This window comes from Pleurodeles waltl, chromosome 2_2, assembly GCF_031143425.1.
Source record: "Pleurodeles waltl isolate 20211129_DDA chromosome 2_2, aPleWal1.hap1.20221129, whole genome shotgun sequence".
Classification (NCBI taxonomy): domain Eukaryota; kingdom Metazoa; phylum Chordata; class Amphibia; order Caudata; family Salamandridae; genus Pleurodeles; species Pleurodeles waltl.
Window position 1 is genome coordinate 1170908541 of NC_090439.1, and position 23284 is coordinate 1170931824.

General features: G+C 46.1%; 1 protein-coding gene across 2 annotated transcripts in view; it reads left to right on the forward strand.

Moving 5' to 3' along the window:
• Window positions 1-23284, forward strand: part of PARP10 (poly(ADP-ribose) polymerase family member 10) — a 227371-nt gene that overhangs the window by 196409 nt on the left and 7678 nt on the right. For both annotated transcript variants that reach the window (XM_069221161.1, XM_069221160.1), the window contains exon 10: window positions 22548-22722. In XM_069221161.1, the coding sequence (XP_069077262.1) occupies window positions 22548-22722 (175 nt within the window). The remainder of the gene's footprint in view (window positions 1-22547; window positions 22723-23284) is intronic.

Here is a 23284-nt window from a genome sequence, read left to right on the forward strand (position 1 = left end):
CAAGCAACTACTCTGCACAGACACAGCAATCACCAATGATATCCCACTAAAAAGAAAAAAGAAAATTAGACATATGACAACACAAACATCACTGTGCTCAAATCTAAGGACAATGTCAAACACACAATACTGCATTTAGTACACCACCTACAAACATGTCATTCATGTATGTCAACAATACTCCTTTGGAGTAAATTGCTTTCACTTACCTAAAACATGCAACTATGCAAACCACAGGACAACTACTGCCAAAACCGCAAAGATCCACAGCAAAGGAAGCAAAAGCGTTGAACTAGAAGAAAAAGAAGAAATAAATTATCACAAATACAAATACTTGCCCCCAAGGGGGGCAGAAATGGGCAACACCTCTGTGCCCCCTTTTAGGGGGCGACCCTTCCCAAAGGGGGCACCCCCAGCACAACACAAAACAAAAAAATCCCTGCCGTATTGGTGGTTTCTGCCTTCCTTGGGGGCAGATGGGCCTACAAAATTAGGGGCAGAGATGGCCAATACGAATTTTTCCCACCTTAGGGGGGCGACTGTTGCCCAAGGGGTGCCCCCAAACACACACCACACACACACACGCACCACACAATCTCTGGCGCCTAGTGTGTCCGTCCCCCCCCCCCCCCCCCCCCCCCCCCCCCCCCGGGGCCAGATCGTCAAAAAAATGGCTGGTCTGCCATCGGGGGGGCCGAAACAGCAAAAATAAATAGCTCCCAAATATTCCCAAAATAAACAATAAAAACAAAATCCCTGGTGTCTAGTGGATTTCGCCCCCCCCCCCCCCCCCCTTGGCGGCAGATCAGCCCAAAAATTGGCAATCTGCCCCCAGAGGGGGGGGGGGGGGGGCGAAACACTAACAAAATAGCCCCCCAGTGGGGCGCCACTTGCCCAAGGGGTCGCCCCCCAAAAAAACTTTACAATAAAAATAAATCCCTGGTGTCTAGTGGTTTTCGCCCTCCCCCCTGGGGGCAGATCCGCCGAAAAATCCTACAATACGAAATACAAAAAAGGGGTCGCCCCCAAAATACACATAAAAAAACAATATCCCTGGTGTCTAGTGGTTTTTGCCCCCCCCCCCCCCCGGGGGCAGATCGGCTGAAAAATCAGCGGATCTGCCCCCAGGGGGGGAGGGAGAAATACTAAAAACAATTGTCCCGGGGGGGGGGCGACCCTTGCCCAAGGGGTCGCCCCCAAAATAAACAAAAAAGAAAATCCCTGGTGGCTAGTGGAGATTCCTGCTCCACGATCGCGTGGCCCTGCCCGCGATCGTGGAGCAGGAATCTTGTGAAAACAGGCACAGGGGGAAAGGAAAAATCCTTTCCTTTCCCCCGTGTCTGTTTTCACCACCTCCTCGCCCCCCAAAAATGGAGAGGACTCACCTTTTGCGTCCTTCTCCGAAGACGCGCTGGAAGCAAATGGCTTCCAGCGCGCCCAAGTTCCCCTGTGCCTAGGACGAGATCATCTCGTCCAAGGCATAGAACAGGTTAACTTCATAAGGCCCACAAAATTTGGGTAGGCTGCCACTAACACCACCATGTTTCACCTTCACCCAATCTCCAGTTTCAATAAATTGGTTAACGTTGAAGTTCTTTTTCACCCTTTCTAGCATCTCCTTCTCACTTTCAAGCAACCAAGACTGAATCAATGTAGTATATGGTGTCCTCCCACCCATCTCTTCAAAAGGTGACCTTCCTGTACTGGAGTTTGTAAAGGTGCAATACTCCCACACCATATCCTTTACAGCAATTGGTACATCTAAGCCTGTCCTTTGTCAGTGAGCAATTTTGAAGGAATTCCCTCCCTTCTGAATATTTCACTCAATACTGCTGTAGTGGCTTTTGTAGTGATGCAACACATCTTCCAGCCATCTGGATTTCACATCAAATACAACTGCTGCAAATCTTTCATGCGCCGGGCGGCACCAAAATGGGCCTACAAAATCCAAACAGATCTTGTCCCGAACAGCTTCCGCTTTTACAATTTGTTGGTTATGCTCAGTCACCCCAAACCAGTATTCAATCTAACACATTTCTCTACCCATTGTTTCACTTGTAATTCTAATTTTGGCCAGCAGAATTTTTCTTTAAGTCTTTTAATATGAGAGTCGGTCCCAGGTGTCCCTCATGAGCTAAACCTATCAGGTTTTCTCTGACCGCCATTGGTGGTACAGATTTTTCCATCCTCTTGAATAATCTACTCCTAACTAAAGATAATTCTCCCAAAAACTTTATGGAATGGTGTAACTGCAAAAGGTAAAATGTTTTCTCTTCTTGGTTCCCCTCTTATCAGATCTGTTACTGCCTTCAAAATTTGATCAGGCCAAAACAATTAGTGATGCTATTTGGTGCAGATACTTGCAAAAGTGGCTGGGGATCAGGGGAAGAGGAACAAGAAGAAGGAGAAATTTCTACTCCACAACATCCTACCGAGGAATGGGATGATTACTTGGCCCCCACTCCTTCACCACCTCCTCGCCCCTCTGATTCTCCGCCCGAGGACATAGGTGGTTTCTATAATCTTATGGACAGAGCCGCGGTACGTTTCCACCTTACAACATCTGTCTCCCAGTCGGAATGTTTCCTACATGATTTCAAGGAGCAATCACAGAAGTCGGTACGGTCCATTCCGATTATTGATTTCATATGGAGCGAGGGCACAAAGATTATGCGAAACCCAGCAACGGTTCCTCCAGTTCCACAAAAACTGGATAAAAAAATACAAGGCAACCCAAGATTCTCCGGCATGCCTTACTGGCCATCCAAAGCCTGACTCGGTCATCTCACAGGCTGCTCAAAGACGCTCCAAAAATCCGTCAACGCCTATCTCTACTCCTCCAGACAAGGAAGGTCGCAGACTGGATAAAATAGGCAAGAGATTCTCCTCCATGTCTGCAATCACTGTCCGGGCAGCAAATTCTTTAGCGATTTTAGGCCGATATGACAGCCAAATGTGGTCCGACATGCAACCTTTCATGGACCTCATCCCGGAAAATAAACCAGCAGAGGCACGAAAGATCCTACAGGAAGGTGAGCGTACGTCGGAAGAAATTATCGACTGCGCTCTTGACATAGCCTCTACTGGTTTCCGCCAACTAGCGGGTGCCGCGGTCTTGCGACGACAAGGTTGGCTCAAGGCCACATCTTTTAGACTAGAAGTGCAGTCCCGAATCCTAGACATGCCTTACGATGGGGAATCTTTATTTGGCAAACATGTGGATGACGCACTTCAAGCCATTAACACGGACACAGACACCGCCAAGTCCCTGTGTACCCTGCAGTACCGGAAGCAGCCCTTTCGAGGGGCTAGAGGAAGAGGTTTCACCTCATTTCGAGGTTCCTTCCATAGACAATACCAGCAATCCCAGTACAGGCCTTCATACCACCAGCAGTACAGGCAATCATCGACTGCCTCCTATACCAGACAAGGAGGTAAACGAAGGCAGGGTTCGCAATCCAGAGATCAACCCAGAAAACAATGATCTTCTACAGGCACAGGCTATGCTCCCCCAATGCCCACAACATCAGCAAATAGGAGCAAACATTTCCAACTTCATCCAAGAGTGGAAGAAAATAACATCAGACAAATGGGTGCTGGATATAGTGACAAGAGGTCATACCCTGGAATTCACACAAAAGCCACCGCTTCACCCACCAACATCAGGCAGGTCTCTCCATCTTCGTCTGCTTCAAGCGGAAGTCTTCAGCCTTCTGGCCAAAGGGGCTATAGAGACAGTTCCTCTGCAACAACGGGGTCTCGGATTCTACTCCCGGTTTTTCCTCATAAGGAAGAAGTCAGGAGAGTGGCGTCCTATACTAGACCTCAGGAAACTCAACAAGTTCCTTTGGAAACAATCCTTCAGAATGATCACACTGTCAGATATCTTGCACCTCTTGAATCCTGGAGATTTTATGACAACTCTAGATCTCCAGGACGCCTACTTCCACATTCCAATACACCAAAAGCATTGCAAATATCTCCGTTTTACAGTAGCCCATTATCAGTTCAGAGTCCTACCATTTGGCCTCAGATCAGCTCCGAGAATCTTCACGAAATGCCTTGCCCCAGTCGCAGCCTCCCTCAGAAGCAAGGGTTTCCAGGTGTTCCCATACCTGGACGACTGGCTCATAAAAGCTCCGTCATCTCTACTAGCCTCCAAAGCCACAAACGCCTGCCTAAAACTATTCAACAGTTTGGGTTTAACAGTGAACCTACAGAAGTCAGTCGTGCTTCCCGCACGCAGGAGAGTTTTCCTGGGAGCAGAATTAGGCACTATCCAAAACAAGGCATATCTTACCCTAGCAAGGCAGCAGAAGCTGACCCAATTGGCTGTCACAATCTCCGCAAGAAAGTTCATTTCAGTACGACTATTCAAATCGCTTCTGGGCATGATTTCCTCAGCTATAGTCCTAGTACGGCTAGCAAGACTCAAAATGAGGCCGCTGCAAGAAGAACTGCAACTTCAATGGACCCAGTCGCAAGGATCCTTCGACTTAATAACTATCACACCAAAGATTCGGCAGCCGTTAGAATGGTGGTCTCACATCAACCACCTCTCCCACGGTCTAACTTTTCTGGCTCCAATAACAGATTTCGTCATCACCACGGACGCCTCCTTGGAAGGATGGGGAGGCCACTTACAGGACATGCGCATTCAAGGCAGATGGTCCAAGCTCCAAAAAGAGATGCACATAAACCTGTTGGAGCTGAAGGCGATTCATCTCACGCTCAAAGCTTTTCTGCCACGCATCGCAGGATCATCAGTGTTAGTCAGAACAGACAACACTACAAGCATGTTCTACATCAACAAGCAGGGAGAAACAAGAGCCCTCTCCCTCTCAAGAGAAGCTCAGTCTCTCTGGAACTGGCTCACACTGAACAACGTCCGCCTCAGGGCAGAGCACCTGGCTGGGGTCAACAATGCTCTAGCGGACTCTCTCAGCAGGACAGACGACAACTGTCACGAGTGGGAACTCAACCAGACCATACTCAAGGACATCTTTAACTATGGGGTCAGCCGATCCTAGACTTGTTCGCCACCAATCTGAACGCCAAATGCCAGTTTTACGCCAGTCGATACCCACTCCCGGGGTCGTGGGGAAATGCTCTTTTGATAAGATGGTCCGGGATCTTTGCATACGCTTTTCCCCCCATTCCACTGATTCGCAGGCTCCTCAGGAAAATTATGACCGAATGCTGCAGGATCATTCTCATAGCCCCCAAGTGGCCGAGGCAGTACTGGTACACGGAGCTCCTCCTCCTGTCAGTAGCCAATCCAGTCCGCCTCCCTTGCAACCACAATCTTCTAACGAAGAATCAGGGTCTCATCCTACATCCCGACCCAACTTCACTACACTTGCATGCTTGGCTCCTGAGTACAGAGAGTTCCAAGATATGAACATTGATCAAGAATGTAGGCTCATATTATCTAAGGAACGAGCAGAGAGCACGAACAAGACATACAAACTCAAATGGAAGAGATTCTGTGTTTGGTGCTCTCAGAACAATTTTCACCCATTTCAGATTAATCCTGAGCAAATTCTTTCTTACCTGCTCTCCCTCTCCAAAGCTGGTCTTTCCCATGCATCAGTCAAGATTCACCTAGCAGCTATAGCCTCTTACAGACGATCGGCTGACATGCCGTCTATCGGCTCAACCAGGGTCATCAAACAGTTTATGAAAGGGCTGTTCCGCACCTTTCCTCCGGTACGCTTACCTCCGCCAGAGTGGCACCTTAATATTGTTCTTTCCCAACTCATGAAAGCTCCTTTTGAGCCCATTCATAGGGCGGAGCTCAAGTACATCACCTGGAAAGTGTCAACCTTGCTCGCTCTCACCTCTACCAGGAGAGTCAGTGATATACAGGCGTTCACTACTAAAGAACCCTTTTTAGTTTTCTCTGAGGACTTCGTTATGCTCCGAACCAATCCCAAATATATTCCCAAAGTTCCATCTTCGTTCCACCTCAATGAACCCGTTATTCTACGAACCTTTTTTCCAAACCCTACTACGATAGCAGAGAGAACTCTCCACTCTTTGGACATCAAACGATGTCTAAAATTTTACCTGCAAAGTACCAAACACAGAAAATCAGACCAACTCCTAGTATCTTATTCTCTGAGACGTCAGGGAACAGGAGTAACCAAGGCCACTATAGCCCGATGGATTTCTTCAACAATCCAATTTTGTCACACCAAGGCAGGAAAACCCTTGACTAGGTGCCCGAGAGCCCACTCCACAAGAGCAGTCTCCACATCGGCTGCTTTGTTTCAGGGTATTGCCCTTGATAAAATTTGCCAGGCTGCGACATGGAAAACCACGCACTCCTTTACGCAGCACTATTGTCTGGAGTCATCACAAAGAACAGACTCTCTAGTAGGACAAGCTGTGCTACGCCATCTCTTTCATTAAGGTGAGACCTTTCCTTAGTTATAGTCATATGGTTTGAGATGCAAATAACCATGTTTCTATTATGCTTCCATGTGAATATGTAAGGTGTAAGTATGTATTTATGGATGTGTATACAGATATATATATATATATATATATATATATATATATATACACAGGGAGTGCAGAATTATTAGGCAAATGAGTATTTTGACCACATCATCCTCTTTATGCATGTTGTCTTACTCCAAGCTGTATAGGCTCGAAAGCCTACTACCAATTAAGCATATTAGGTGATGTGCATCTCTGTAATGAGAAGGGGTGTGGTCTAATGACATCAACACCCTATATCAGGTGTGCATAATTATTAGGCAACTTCCTTTCCTTTGGCAAAATGGGTCAAAAGAAGGACTTGACAGGCTCAGAAAAGTCAAAAATAGTGAGATATCTTGCAGAGGGATGCAGCACTCTTAAAATTGCAAAGCTTCTGAAGCGTGATCATCGAACAATCAAGCGTTTCATTCAAAATAGTCAACAGGGTCGCAAGAAGCGTGTGGAAAAACCAAGGCGCAAAATAACTGCCCATGAACTGAGAAAAGTCAAGCGTGCAGCTGCCACGATGCCACTTGCCACCAGTTTGGCCATATTTCAGAGCTGCAACATCACTGGAGTGCCCAAAAGCACAAGGTGTGCAATACTCAGAGACATGGCCAAGGTAAGAAAGGCTGAAAGACGACCACCACTGAACAAGACACACAAGCTGAAACGTCAAGACTGGGCCAAGAAATATCTCAAGACTGATTTTTCTAAGGTTTTATGGACTGATGAAATGAGAGTGAGTCTTGATGGGCCAGATGGATGGGCCCGTGGCTGGATTGGTAAAGGGCAGAGAGCTCCAGTCCGACTCAGACGCCAGCAAGGTGGAGGTGGAGTACTGGTTTGGGCTGGTATCATCAAAGATGAGCTTGTGGGGCCTTTTCGGGTTGAGGATGGAGTCAAGCTCAACTCCCAGTCCTACTGCCAGTGCCTGGAAGACACCTTCTTCAAGCAGTGGTACAGGAAGAAGTCTGCATCCTTCAAGAAAAACATGATTTTCATGCAGGACAATGCTCCATCACACGCGTCCAAGTACTCCACAGCGTGGCTGGCAAGAAAGGGTATAAAAGAAGGAAATCTAATGACATGGCCTCCTTGTTCACCTGATCTGAACCCCATTGAGAACCTGTGGTCCATCATCAAATGTGAGATTTACAAGGAGGGAAAACAGTACACCTCTCTGAACAGTGTCTGGGAGGCTGTGGTTGCTGCTGCACGCAATGTTGATGGTGAACAGATCAAAACACTGACAGCATCCATGGATGGCAGGCTTTTGAGTGTCCTTGCAAATAAAGGTGGCTATATTGGTCACTGATTTGTTTTTGTTTTGTTTTTGAATGTCAGAAATGTATATTTGTGAATGTTGAGATGTTATATTGGTTTCACTGGTAATAATAAATAATTGAAATGGGTATATATTTTTTTTTGTTAAGTTGCCTAATAATTATGCACAGTAATAGTCACCTGCACACACAGATATCCCCCTAACATAGCTAAAACTAAAAACTACTTCCAAAAATATTCAGCTTTGATATTAATGAGTTTTTTGGGTTCATTGAGAACATGGTTGTTGTTCAATAATAAAATTAATCCTCAAAAATACAACTTGCCTAATAATTCTGCACTCCCTGTATGTGTGTATATATATATATATATATATATATATTTATATCGGTATTTACAGCATGAATTTTACTATATATATATATATATATATATATATACACACACGTACTTAAAGTATCTGTATTCCTTCGTAACTCACGTTCAGAAATGTATGAGTTTACTATGATTATTGTTATTTATATTTGAGATAGAGGGTCTTCATGCTCGCACCCTCCACCCACGCTGGATACAATGTGTATCAACCATACTGCTGTCTATTCAGATTCAAGCATGTGAATTTATGAAAGATCCAATACTGGACAAGAAAACAAGTTACTTACCTGTAACTACAGTTATCCAGTATTGGTATCTTTCATAAATTCACATGCGACCCACCCTCCTCCCCTTTGATGCTCGCATTTCCTCTCACGTTTTAATTTTTTTCACTCTCGTGCTGGAAAATCTGAGGAAGGGAGCTTCTCTGGAGAAGGTTCTAGAGGGTGCTGGTGCCTGATTGGACAGCAGGCAGGTTTGGGTCCTTTCACAAAAGGACATGGATAGGCTATGTGAGCAAGTGCTGGCTCCATTATAGCCTATGGCAAAAAAAAATATTTATTATTTATTGCTATTTTATGTACCGTGGGACTCCCACTTCGACGGGGATGATTCAAGCATGTGAATTTATGAAAGATACCAATACCGGATAACTGTAGTTACAGGTAAGTAACTTGTTTTCTTATTTTTGTAACACATCCTAAAATACTGTATAGGCAATACTCCAATAGGAGGTAAGTAAACACACTATTGTGTACACATTAGAAGTCGGTGATTAGCATAGAAAGCAATAGTATATAGTGGAGGCCCGAGGGGGAGACTAAACCATATACTAAGTAAGTGGAATGTGAAAGGCAGTCCCCCACCCAAGGAAGTGGAATCGGTAGAGCTGGAGGAACTAGGAACCCCAAAAGGTAAGTACAGGGTGCCACCTCAGTGACCAGGAGAGAAGAGGTAAGTACTGTTTTTTCCCCCCAAACCCACAGGAGAGCTTTGGAAAAAATACTGTGCAAGATCCAGACAAGACTGGAAGAAACCAAAGGTAGATCCAGACAAGAGGACCTGCAAAGGAAGGGGACCAAGCCCAGTTCGAGTTGGAGTGTCTGGCTGCGGAAGGAGCCACTACCCACCCTTCTGTGGATGCAGGACCAGGTCTATGGGGAATGAAGAAAGTCAGCAGTGCAGCACAGGAGCCGAAGAGAAGTTTCAGAAGTGATGCAAGTTATGTCCCACGTCGGCAGTCATGTTGCAGTCAGTCAGTGCTGCTGGAAAACCACCATCAAGCCTTGGCAAATGCAAGAGTTGGTGAAGAAGGTTTTGCAAGGCTGAAGAGGACCAGCAAGGCCCAGGGGACTCTGCCCAAGGAGGGGGAAGTCTGAGGTTGACCCTCAGTAGCTGGGAGAGTCACAAGAGGAGGAGCCCCCACAGGCGACCCACAAGGAGCAGGCACAGGAGTCACGGTGGGGCCCACTCAGTACATGTGGAGAGGAGTCCCATGTTGCTTGAGCAGCAGTCAGGAGACTGTGCTTTGCAGGGAGGAGTGATGGAGGCTGGAGCTACATGGAGTCTGAAGATCACTTGTAGAAGGTACAAACAAGCCTCGGTAGCTGCAAGAGTTGTGGTGCACAGGGGTACTGTCCTGCAAGGAGAGGCAAGAGCTTACCATCTCCCAAGTTGGACAGCTGGTAGAGAGGACCAAGGTGACCACTCCAGACCACTACCTGTAATGCAGGATCCACACAGCGCCAGAGGAGAGAAGATCTGCGCAGCTGGTAATTGCTGCAGTTGATGCCTGCCAATGTAGGGAGTGATGTCTTCACTCCAAAGGAGATGCCTTTTTTCTTCCTGCGCAGGCTATAGACTCGTCGCCCTCCGGGGATGCACAGCTAGGGAAATATTGTATTTGCTGGAAGGAGCTAGAGAAACAATGTTGTAGACTGAGTCGTCACTGGAGGTGCAGATAGTTTGTTCCTAGAGGGCACAGTTGCAGTCCCGGTGGCCAGAAGATGAATTAAATGATGCAGAGGAGTCCTGCTAGAATCTTGCATGTCGATTCGGGGGACTCACTCAAGAGGGAGACCCTAAATAGCCCAGCAAAGGGGGATTGGTCACCTAGCAGGGTGGCCACCTATCAGGTGGGGGCTGTGATGTCACCTGGCGGTCCTGGCCATTCAGGTGTTCCCAGTTGCCGTTGCCCACCTTGGATCCAAGATGGTAGAATCAAGTGGCCACCTGGAGGAGCTCTGGGCACCACTCCCTGGGGTGATGATGGACAGGGGAGTGGTGACTTCGCTTTCTATTGTCCAGTTACGCGCAAGAGCAGAGACCAGGGGTCCCTGAACTGGTGTAAACTGGTTTATGCGAGGAGGGCACCAAATGTGCCCTTTAAAGCATACCAGTGGCTTGGGAGGCTAGCCCTCCCAAGCTATGTAACACCTATTTCCAAAGGGAGAAAGTGTTGCCTCCCTCACCCAAAGAAAATCCATTGTTCTGGCTTCCTTTGCTTGAGCTGGTCAAGCAGCATACAGGCAGAAACCTGTCTGAGGGGTGGCAGCAGCGCGGGCTGCCCAGAAAACCCCAGAAAACTGGTAGTAGCAATGCTGGGGGACCTGTAAGGAGCCGCCTCCAGAGTGCATGGAATCATACAACCAATACTGGCAACAGTATTGGGGTATGATTCAGACATGTTTGATACCAAACATTCCCAGGTTCGGAATTACCATTATGTAGCTGGACACAGGTAGTGAGTGACCTGTGTCCAGCACACTGGTAAAATGGCTTCCCTGCACTTACTAAGTCCAGGAAAATGGAGCTGGAGTTAGTAGGGGAAGCTCTGCTCATGCAGCAACTTGCACCCTGCCCTCTGGGCTAGGAGGGCCTGCCATCGGGTGACTTACAGTGACCTGGTGCAGCGACCTGTAGTGAAAGGGTGCGTGCATCTTTTCATTGAGGCTGACATGGCAGGCCTGCAGACACATTTTTCCTGGGCTCCCATGGTGGCATAATAAGTGCTGCATCCCATGTGGGACCCCAGGTGCCCTAATGCCCTGGGTACCTAATACCGAAGTACCATATACTAGGGACTTATATGGAGGCCCCAGTATGACAGTTGTGGGGTGTTCTAAGTCCTCAGCAATCAAATTTAGGAGGCGAGAGCACAGTAACTGGGGTCCTGGTTAGCAGGGTCCCAGTAATCAGTCATAACACATTGACATCAGGCAAAAGGTAGGGGTAACCATGACAAAAAGAGGGTACTTTCCTACACATGTGACCTAAGTACTCTACCTCACGCACCTAGAAGGTGCATTTGTCTTTGCGCAATGTCATGCCAGAAGCATTGATTCTTTTCAAGACATTACAAAGGGTCTTGTTATGATCCGCAACATCGTTTCCAAATAAAAGTATGTCATCTTGGAAACAAACAACATTTCTGACATCAGCCAGCACATTTGTCATGAGTCTCTTGAAAATGCCAGCCACTAATGACAGGCCAAATGGTAGTCTGTTAAGCTGGAATGTCTCTTCAGTGGTAATGATTGCAGTTAAATGCTTTGAGTCTCAATGCAAATTAACCTGATGGTATGCACTCATCCTGAGGACTCACTTCGAAAAATACTTACAATTGGACAACTGAAATATAATTTCATTAATATCTGGCAGTGTAAAGCAATCCATTACTAATGCATTTTTTAGGCTGCATAAATCAACACAAAAGCGAAGTGAATTATCAGCTTTCTTTGGAATGACTAGTGGTGACAGTCATTTTGTCGCTTCCACTGGTTTGAAAATTCCATCTGTGATCATTTGATCAAGGATGGATTTAATTTCAACGCAAGCTGCCAATGGTATTTTCCTCAGTGAATGTTTCACTTGAATAGGGTTATTTCCAAAAAATATTTTATGTTGATATTTTTTTACGTCACCAATTCTGTCTTCAAAAACTTGTTCGAATTCCTTGAGTTAAGATTCTGCTTCTTCATCTCCTATTACTATGGCGTGTTCTGTTGCTCGTGGATTTACAATTATATATTGGTCATGCTGATGAATCCAGTCCTAAATTGGAGGACCTTCAATTGCTACATGCACTCTACCCATAGTACTTCTTTTCTTGATTTCAATTTCCGCTGTGAAATATCCCATCGCACCAATGTCAGCGCCTTGATAACCTTTCAAGACAACATCCATTTTCATCACCACTTTGTCTGACCACTCACTGTCAAATAACCATTTTGGTAGGCTAGTGTACGGAGATCTGGAATCTACCATCAACACCACCAACTTATTGTCAATTCTGACCTGTGCTTTGGGTCGTAGTTTTCTTACTTCATGCTCTTGTTGCTCTTCTCCCGCAACCAATACTTTGTGGTCAGTAGTGAATTCAGATTCTTCATATACTGACATTCTGTTGTTGTTAGCTGTCCTGCAAACACGAGCAAAGTATCCTTTCTTTCTGTAGAGGTGGCACTTTTCCTACAGCAGAACAATTTCTTGAGTCACCTCTTTGTGTGAGTAACTACCACATCTGTGTTATGAACAAGTACTTGTAGTTTTTTGTGAATACGTGCTGAATAACTTTTAGCATTTCCACTTTTGTCATTGTTTTTGTGTTGGTTACAGCAAGATAGTTGGGGTTTTTTCTTCACCGTGTTGATTTATTCTCATTCATAATCCACCTTTGCTATGGTTTGTTCAGGTTTCATTTCTACGCACTGGATTTCTTTCATACATTTTTCTGATTGTTCTACCATTTTTGCTGTTCTTATAACTTCCTTAAGAGTGGGATCACTTGCTGCCCAGCGTGTCTCTTGTACTTTTCTGCTCCCACACTGGGCAATTAATTGATCTCTGATCATTTCTTCCAGCATTGAACCAAATCTACATTTGGCCACCAATTCCGGTAATAGTGCTACAAACTCCTATATTGATTCGCCGGATTTTTGTGGTTGTGTGTAAAACCTATGGTGTCTCATTACAACGTTAGTGGTCTTGCTTCCTTAAATACATCCTTAATTACATCTCAATTTTCTTCCAGCACCTCAAGTAAATGTTTTAGAACATGTTGTCCTCCCGTACCCAGGCATCCCATGAATATTGCTTTTTTGCAAATGGGTGAAAAATGAGTGCCCTCTAATGCCAAGATATAATTGTCAAAGATTTCAGCCCAATCTTCCCATTCAATGGCTAGATCACACTGTTGCATTAGGAGAAGAGGTGGTACTGTTATTGACTGGCTTATGTTCATCATTCTTAATGCTTAAACTATTGTCTTGGTAGGTGAAGAATTGTTTTATTTTTTGGAAAGCAACACTAGAGAGCGACTGTTAATGCCAAGAGATTCCAACATTAAGATTGACAGTCTTTCTGATGTATGTGAAAATTGTTCCACGGGTAGCAGAATTGTACAAATCTGTCAAGTGATTCTTTTTTTTTATTTATTTTTTACGGAAAAACTATTCTCAATGTTGTTGTCGTATTTTTTGCCAAAGACTGCACGTTTTTTTTTTCCCTTTCCTCTGTGCAGGAGTTCCGAGCGCTAATGTGAATACTGACTCCTCTGCGCACAGATCTCGCTCCTACCGGCAGCTCATTTGTTGCATGTGGCTTCACTCCACCAAAGCCTTCAGTATGTGCGCAACATTTCACCTTGAGCATACACACAGCACAGCACGAATGTTCTTGTGCTTCTCCCTTGCTGTGCACGTGGCATTAACCAAGCTTTGATCAAACGTTTTTATTTTATTTTTCCCTCAATGCGGTCTTGGTTAAATAAGCGCGATTTTAAGGCACTATATGAGTACATGAATATTGTAGATGGCACAAAGCGTGTCGGACTTACTAGTGTGTGTGACTGAGGACGCTTAGTTCTTAAAGGTTTTCTTTTTGGGTTGTCACAAGTTCCAATCTGCCCGCCTTTCCTGACTTCTCTGGTGTCTGGCATATCCCAATCTTCGTCACCAAATAGTGTTGTAAGAAAGACACAACACTTTCTCACTTCTTCTTTAGTTCAATGGCAAGATGAACCTGTGACTCTCAGGCCAGACACCTCCACGGTGACCCGTCCAACCGCCGTCTTCCGTCGCCATAGATGACATAGTTCGCATTCCATTGTACGACATTAAACCCACAAGCCCCGTTGGGACAGAAAGCCCATTACAACAACTTTCCACAGTGGCAAGGATTATTCCTCAGACCAAAGGATGCTCTTCATAGTCCTCCACGACTACTGCCTGGAATTTCACACCTCATCACTGTTTGCCACCACACCGACACAAGACCAGCCTAGACCAACATCTGTTGCTAGAAGAACTGCTGTCATTGCTCCAAAAGGGAGCTATAAAACCTGTCCCACCACATCAGCAAGGGCCGTGAATCCCCAACGAAGACTGGACGGTGCAGCCGCTACTAGGCCTATGACAGCTCAGTCAGTACATCGCATTAGAGCATTGCAAGATGGAAGTTCTCACATATGTCATTCCTCTGCTTCTCTTGTGTACTCTTCCTCAAAGGTACACCTGGCAGAAGCAAGGTGATTTTCTGGAGGTGAAGGCGATACCTTACTGGGTGACGTATGTGACTGCAATAATGTCTCTTGAACAGATTTTTGCCTTACTGTTATTAAACTTAAGGGCAAAAAAGACAGTTTTGTTGAATGAATTATCGTCGACGGTGTAGGTGTTGCTGGTGTGTGCTACAGGTTCGAAATAAACCTTTCTTGGCTGTAGACCTAATGTAGAAGTCGCAGTTCTAGAAGCAAATAACACTATTCTGAAGAATTCCTGTCAGGAAATTAGTAAACTGAGCAAAGGTCAGGGAGACTCCCTTCACACGAGGTGCTATAGAAAATCAGAGACTGGAGGCTCTGTGGTGAGGGTTCTAAAGGGTGCTCTCGCCTGATTGGCTGGACTTTTGGTCATTTCTAATAACACGGACAAGCTATTAAAGTGAATGTCTTTTCCATTAAATTTAATGTCAAATTTTAATTTACTGCTTTCTATGTAGCGTGGGACACCCACTTCGACGACGGGGAATGATTCAAGCATGTGAATCTATGAAAGATACCTATACTGGGGAACCTCAGTTACAAGTAAGTAACTTAATTTCATCTATCATAGCATCTGTGTCTGGTGGATTATTTCAGGGGAGGTATCACGTGTCCTCTCAAAACCAAACCCTCGTCTACGTAGATAGAGAGCTGCAGCGCCCAACATCAGATAGCACGGTGCCAACAACTGTTACAGGTTAGTAACCTTTTCTGTCCACTGCAGCTAGTATAGCTTTCTCCAGACCTTCAAGACTTGACCAGATTTCCAGAGCCCCCGAACTATGCTGACTGAGAGATTGTGAATAAAGTAAAGATTTGAAGAACGGACAGCAAATAGACCAAAATATTAATTATCACAAAAATCTAAGCTGACACCACCAAAATATGAATAGATTTTGAAAGCAACATAAGAAGGTTCTAGAAGACGGCGAGCAAAACAGAGCACCCGAGCTGGCCACTTCAGACTTGCACCTTTACAAACGCTACTTGGTCCAAAACAAACCCGTGCCCCCTCGAGTTTTAACTTTAGTGGCAGGCAAAGGAGGAATCGCCTTCAATGCTCCCTAATCTGTCCCCTGGTCTGTCCCTTCTTCTCAGCTTCTCTGAGTAAGGAAAAGCACGCTGTAAAGCTCGAGGTTACACATTTATTTTCAATCACTTGGCTGTACCAAAACAGTAGTAGACCGTTTTGCAAAGAACATTCAGTTCTCTCGTAGGGGATTTCCATGTATAGTCATAAGCACTGAATAGTTCTGCGCGCCTGCGGGGACCCCGGAGCACTGATGTGAAGTATATTCTTAAGTGCAAACACCAGCCCTTTGAAGAAAAAGGTCTGTCAAAAAAACACTTAAGAATAACATTGTGCAGCCTATGTGAACAGCTACACAGGCCAAATTGTTGAAAAGAAAATCAATAGTAGTGTAAATTCATGTTCAAACACCTATTTATTCTAGAAATGTAATAACAAATACATTCTCATACTTTATTTACACCTCTGATGAGAATAAAACAATGCAGGGCAGTGTAGCCCATAGGCTGCCATTATACAGAATGTAAATAGAGCTGTGCCTTTAAGAAAGTAAAGTCTTCCTGTATCCCATCATGCACAGCAACAGGCAGTTGCCTCAGTTCTTTTTTCCGGCTCCTGCTGACAGGACTCTGAAGCATTGAGCTCTACCTCACAAAGCTTTTTGTGACAGAAATTCATTGAAATATCTTTTGAATTTCATTTTCACTCGACGTTTTTACCTTTGAGTGATCATTTTCTACTGATTTCTGTTAAATTCTGACAGAATTTTGAGGTTTTTCTAATTAGAAATGCCTTCACTTTTTGATAAATGTCCTTCTTGTGGCAGAAAGAAGGCTAAAACAGATCCACATAGGGTCTGTATAATTTGTCTTCCATCCAGCCACAAACCGGAGTCGTGTGACATTTGTAAAACCTTCTCTAGAAGAACCCTTCGTGATAGAGAGAAGATCCGAGTTCAGGCGAGAGAGGACAGGAGAAAAAGTGGCCATTCCACTACAGAGTGAGGAGAAGGTCAGGCTTCTACCAGGGCTCAACCTGTTTCCTCCATGACTCCTTCCAGACCTGCTGAAAAACGAGATAGATCTCCGACGACGTCGAGAGCGTCGACGTCGAAGCAGGGAACGGCGCCAACATGTTCGCTGTCGAGGAGTGGTTCGCCGGCGAGAAAGAGACATTGTTCGCAGTCGACAGCTGTTTCGCCGTCGAGGCGGCGGAGACAGCCGACGTCGAGAGGATCTGGGTCGCCGTCGACACGGCGAACACAGTCCACGTCAAGGAGGTCCGAGTCGGGCTCGCCGTCGACACGGCGAGGGAGATCGCCGTCGAGAGAGAGTGTTCGCCGTCGGAGGTGTTCACCGTCACTGCACCGACGTCGAGGGTCGTCGTCGAGAGGTTCTCAGCGGCGAGAGGAGTCGACGTCTAGAGGCACTCGCCGTCACCGCAGTTCGACGTCGAGGAGTGCTTCGACGTCGAGAAGACCATCAAAGAGGCCTAGAAGGGTTTATACAACCTCGGAATCCTCGGCCTCGCTTATCCTACTTCCAACATCGCCACAGCTCTCGCACAGGCAGTCGCCGTTACCACAGACACCGGTAACACCTACGGCTCCTCTTCCGGCGCCTCCTCCAGAGTCTGTTCCGAGGACTCCAACGCGATCTGCAGGGCGTTCTGGATATTCTTCGAGACGTACATCTACCTCTAGGCACCGTCGTCAGGAATCACATCATGGACATTCTTCATCGTCCGCACGGGACTACTCTCCAACCTTATCAGACTCACCGTCCCCAAGAGTGTCCCCCATAGATGATGTCAATACATTCCAGGAGGTCTTAGTGCGAGGGGCAACCAAGCTGAGTATCCCGCTAGCAGCTCCGGCCCCATCGACATCAGTAATCTTTGAGACCTTGCATCAAAAGACATCTTCACGACCTTTACTTCCACTGGTTCCGGGTCTTATTGAGCCAGCAATGGACATTTTTCTCACGCCGGCTACAACAAAGTCTGCTCCTTCCAGACTCATTAAAAAGTACCGTCCACCAGAGCAAGATCCTCTATTCTTGAGGTCGGACCCGGTACCGGACTCGGTAGTTATAGTGGCAGCGAAGAAATTGCATTCGACGTCACCATCTTCCTCTGCTCCTCCAGACAGAGAGCAGAAAGATCGATGCTGCAGGAAGAAAAGTATGCTCTACGGCATCCATCACCATGAAAGCAGCCAGTGCCACTGCTTTATTAGGGAGATATGATCGATCCCTCTGGGACTCTATACTGCAGTTCGCGGAGCATCTCCCTAGAGACAAAAGGGAAGATTTCCTAGAGATCGTGAGCGAGGGAGCTATGGTTTCTAACCAGGTTATAAGTGCTGCGGCGGATTCTTCGACACTATCCGCACATAGCTATGCTCATGGTATAGCGCTCAGGAGACATGCATGGCTGCAGCTTACATCGCTTAAACCCGAAGCACAGCAGAGGATACAAAACCTACCTTTCTCAGGCTCCACTTTGTTTGGCTCTCATGCCGATGACGAGATGGCCAGAATGAAGTCGGAGCTGGATACCCTGAAAGCGGTAGGCACGGAGTGACCTAAAGAACAGCGAAAAGGATTCCGCCCATATCAAAGAAGACTGTTCACCCATAGGTATCAGACTCCACATTGGACGTCTTCACGCCCTCAGCAACAGCAGCAGCAGCAGCATCAGAGGGGCTTCTCCAGAAGGTCGACAAGGGGTGGTTCAACACCTCAGACCCAGACACCTCGACAGGCGCCCGCGTCTAAGCCCTGAATCTTCGCTTCCCCCTCCTCCGTTATCCACTCCGGTAGGGGGAAGTATCTCAAATCATCTGGACGAGTGGCTACGCATCACATCAGACGCCTGGGTGTTGAATATTGTGAGACATGGTTACGTTCTCAGATTCACCAGTCCTCCACCATCTGTTCCACCCAAAACAACCAACCGACACCTCGAAGCTCTTCAGTTAGAAGTCACCATTCTATTACAAAAAAGAGCCATAGAACCCGTCCCGATCAGCCAGCAAGGGAAGGGGATTTATTCAAGGTATTTCCTTGTGCCCAAAAAAGACAAGCAAGAGTTTCGTCCCATTTTAGACCTCAGGACAGCAAACAAGTGGATTCGCAAAGAGAAATTCAGGATGCTATCCTTGCACCAAATTTACCCACATCTTCGTCAGGGCGACTGGCTCTGTGCAGTAGACCTTTGCGACGCTTATTTTCATATTCCGGTGGCCAAGAAACATCGAAAATTCTTAAGGTTCACCGTCGGAAAACATCATTACCAATTTGCGGTTCTGCCCTTCGGCCTCAAATCAGCGCCGAGGACATTTTCCAAATGCATGGCGGTGGTAGCCGCCCATTTGAGGAAGCATCGAATTTTTGTCTACCCCTATCTAGACGATTGGCTCATAAAGGCCTCCAGTTATCTAGAGACGCAACAACATTTCAAATGGACTCTACAGCTGTTGCAGAAGCTCGGTCTTCAAGTAAATCTCCTGAAATCCACAGCAACACCGGTTCAGAGGTTGCATTACTTAGGAGCCATTATAGATACAAATCTAGGAAAGGTGTTTCCTTCGGAGGAACGACGATTATCGATTCTCCAAAAGTGCAAACAACTGCAAGAGGCTCCACAGACCACTGCAAGAGTAATAGCTTCCCTACTGGGCTCGATGGCGTCTTGTGTCCATCTCGTTCCCAATGCTCGCCTCCATATGAGACCATTACAGGAAAACCTGGAGGATCAATGGAGTCAACTAATGAACGAATGGGAGAACAAAGTCCTCCTTTCTCCCCACGCCTTACAGTCCCTCAAGTGGTGGTGTCTACCCGACAATCTCTTGGTGGGGATTCCGTTCCAACAACAGGCTCCAGCTCAAACCATCGTAACAGATGCGTCACTGCTCGGATGGGGAGCGCACATGGAACATCTTCGAGTCCAAGGCAAGTGGACACAGAAAAAGAGTCTCTATCACATCAACCTGCTGGAACTTCGAGCGGTCCACCTTGCGCTCAAAGCTTTCCTTCCCTCTCTGAGAGCGGAAACTCTCCTTCTTCAGACGGACAACGTGGCCACCATGTAATATGTAAACAAACAAGGAGGCACCAGGTCCAGGATTTTATCCAGAGAGGCTCAGACAATCTGGCATTGGCTTCTAGCAAGGAACATGTCGCTAGTAGCAACTCACCTGCCTGGCATCCAGAATGTGCAAGCGGATGCTCTCAGCCGAGTAATGGACGAGAACCACGAGTGGGTTCTACACGACGACGTCGTTCATTCCATTTTCGCACTATGGGGTTCCCCCTCTATAGACCTGTTCGCAACCCCAGAAAACAAAAAATGCCAAAACTTCGCCTCCAGATATTACCATCCAGGGACACTGGGGAATGCCCTGTGGATAAGCTGGTCAGGAGCATTTCTTTACGCCTTTCCACCGCTTCCCCTGATTCCGGCGGTCCTCCAGAAGTTATCCAATGCTCAGTCCAAAATGATCCTAATTGCTCCGGAATGGCCACGCCAATGGTGGTTCCCAGACCATCTTCACCGGTCACTCAAACCACACATCAGGCTCCCTTATCGTCCGGACCTGCTCACGAAGTTCGGAGGGCAGATATCCCATCCCAACCTCTCATCACTGAGTTTGGCAGCATGGCTCCTGAGCTAGTGCAATATGGACACTTGAACTTACCTCAGGACTGTATGGAAATTCTGAGAGAAGCAAAGCGCCCTTTCACACGATCCACTTATGCAAGCAAGTGGAAGAGATTTTGTGTGTGGTGTTTAGACAACAACATTGACCCGATATCCTGTGGAGAAGAGTCTATTCTGCCATACCTCCTAACCTTGGCAAAATCGGGCTTACAATTATCATCAATAAAGGTACATTTGGCGGCTCTAACCGCATACAGGAAGAGCCCCTCACAAACTTCCTTTTTTCGAATCCCAATTATTAAGGACTTCCTGGAGGGTTTAAAAAAGGTTTTTCCCCCCATTAGAAGGCCGTCTCCTCCATGGGAATTGAATGTTGTCCTATCGCGCCTGATGCTACCTCCATTCGAGCCAATACATAAGGCATCGCTTCAACATCTCACATGGAAAACTGCTTTTCTGGTGGCAATCACTTCAGCGCGTAGGGTCAGTGAAATCCAAGCCCTTTGCTCTCAGGAACCCTACACGGTTTTTCATTCTGCGAAAGTGGTAATGAGAACTCATCCAAAGTTTTTACCGAAAGTCGTCTCCGATTTTCATGTGAACCAAACCATTTCACTACCAACTTTCTTTCAAAATCCAGCTACTCCTGCTGAGAGAACTCTGCACTCTCCAGATGTAAAGAGGGTTTTGAAATTTTACTTGAACAGGACAAAATGCTTACGTAAATCACAACAGCTTTTTGTTAACTATGGCCCAGTTAGAACAGGGTTGGGCACGTCTAAGCAATCATTATCCAGGTGGATTGTTTCTTGTATAATGTTATGTTATCAGTTAGCGAACAAGTCCCTCGGTGGTAGGCCAAAAGCCCACTCTACTAGAGGGAAGGCAGCTACTACAGCCTTAATGAGAAATATACCTTTGGCAGAAATATGCAAGGCTGCTACTTGGAAGTCTGTCCAAACCTTTACTCAGCATTACTGCCTTGATACAGATGCTAGGGCAGATGCACAGGTTGGACAGGCTTTGCTTAAGAACTTATTTGCATAACTTTAGTGTTTTGGCAGTATTTTTTCTGTCTACTCCACCGCGGTTATGGGGATGGGCTTGCTACTCTATTCAGTGCTTATGACTATACATGGAAATCCCCTACGAGAGAAGAAATGGTTTCTTACCTGTAACTCCAGTTCTCTCGTAGGGGTATTTCCATGATAGTCATAAGCAACCCTCCCTCCTCCCCGGTGGAGTTCACATAGAAAAAGTTGCCATAAATATGGTTGATGTTGGTACTCCAACAAAGCTTGTTCCAGGTTAAAAGCCTTCAAAAAGAACTGAGGCAACTGCCTGTTGCTGTGCATGATGGGATACAGGAAGACTTTACTTTCTTAAAGGCACAGCTCTATTTACATTCTGTATAATGGCAGCCTCTGGGCTACACTGCCCTGCATTGTTTTATTCTCATCAGAGGTGTAAATAAAGTATGAGAATGTATTTGTTATTACATTTCTAGAATAAATAGGTGTTTGAACATGAATTTACACTACTATTGATTTTCTTTTCAACAATTTGGCCTGTGTAGCTGTTCACATAGGCTGCACAATGTTATTCTTAAGTGTTTTTTTTGACAGACCTTTTTCTTCAAAGGGCTGGTGTTTGCACTTAAGAATATACTTCACATCAGTGCTCCGGGGTCCCCGCAGGCGCGCGGAACTATTCAGTGCTTATGACTATCATGGAAATACCCCTACGAGAGAACTGGAGTTACAGGTAAGAAACCATTTCGTATGTTACATATACAATAAACTGGTTAGCTTTCCAAAGAGGAATTGGGATTTCTCCTACCTGCTTTGTGCTCCTCCCTCAACTTATCATCCTTCCTCTACAGTCCGGCATCCATGCTCCCTCTTGTCATCTGTGAGCCCTTCCTTCTCTCATCCTGTGATTCTTCCTGCACTGCTCTCCTTTTAGTGACTGTTGCCTCTTTCAGTTCTTTCTTAGTCTGTTTCCCTTCCACTGACTGATTCTTGGCATCAACCTTTTCCCTTCCCATGTTGTCTTTCCCCTACCGTCGTTGTGTTGATCTGATTGGTTGCCTGGAGTACAGAGAATATTTTCATTTAATGTCAGCCTCTCTGATTCTTCTACTATGTTCTCCTACATTTTCAGCTCGAAAAGCTGGTGAACCCTCTGCTGCACAGCCAGTACCATTTGAAGAAGCTGTCCATGGAGCGAGCAGGCTGTCGCGAGCCGGTGGAGCGAATGTTGTATCATGGTACCTCCGCGGCCAGTGCTAAAGAGATCTGTCAGTATGGGTTCAACCGAAGCTTTTGCGGGAAAAATGGTATGTGGATTCAGGAGTTGTGGATAAGTAATCTTGTAGTTAATAGGACTCAATATTCAACCTTTTGAGATGGGAGTTCCTGTAAGCAGGTCCTCGAAAGATTAATTTTGGCTCAAGGTTCTTATTCTGGGTCTATGTTCTGTTCAGTAATCCCTGGGTCACCGGTCCACATGACCAGTACCTGTGATATTCCCCACTGAGAGAGGAACAAGACCAGGTTGTCCTCTCTCTTTGCTGCTCTTCGCTCTAGCAATAGAACCATTAGCCGCTTGGAAACAAAAAGACGATCTGGTGCATGGGTTCCAGTAAGCGGGAGGAACAAAGGGTTGGGCATCGTTACACACGGATGACATGTTCTAGTTCCTCTAGTGCCCAAGATGAACAGGCCAGAGACTAATGGAAATACTGGATTTGTACAGTAAGGCTTAACTGGGATACATCCATAATAGTCAGCTAGAGGGAAGGAACTCCAAACACTAACTCTGAGTACCGCCTGTATGTGCAGTCTTATAGTTTCATGTACATAGCAATTTCACCTCTCTACATGCACAAACCTGTGCTG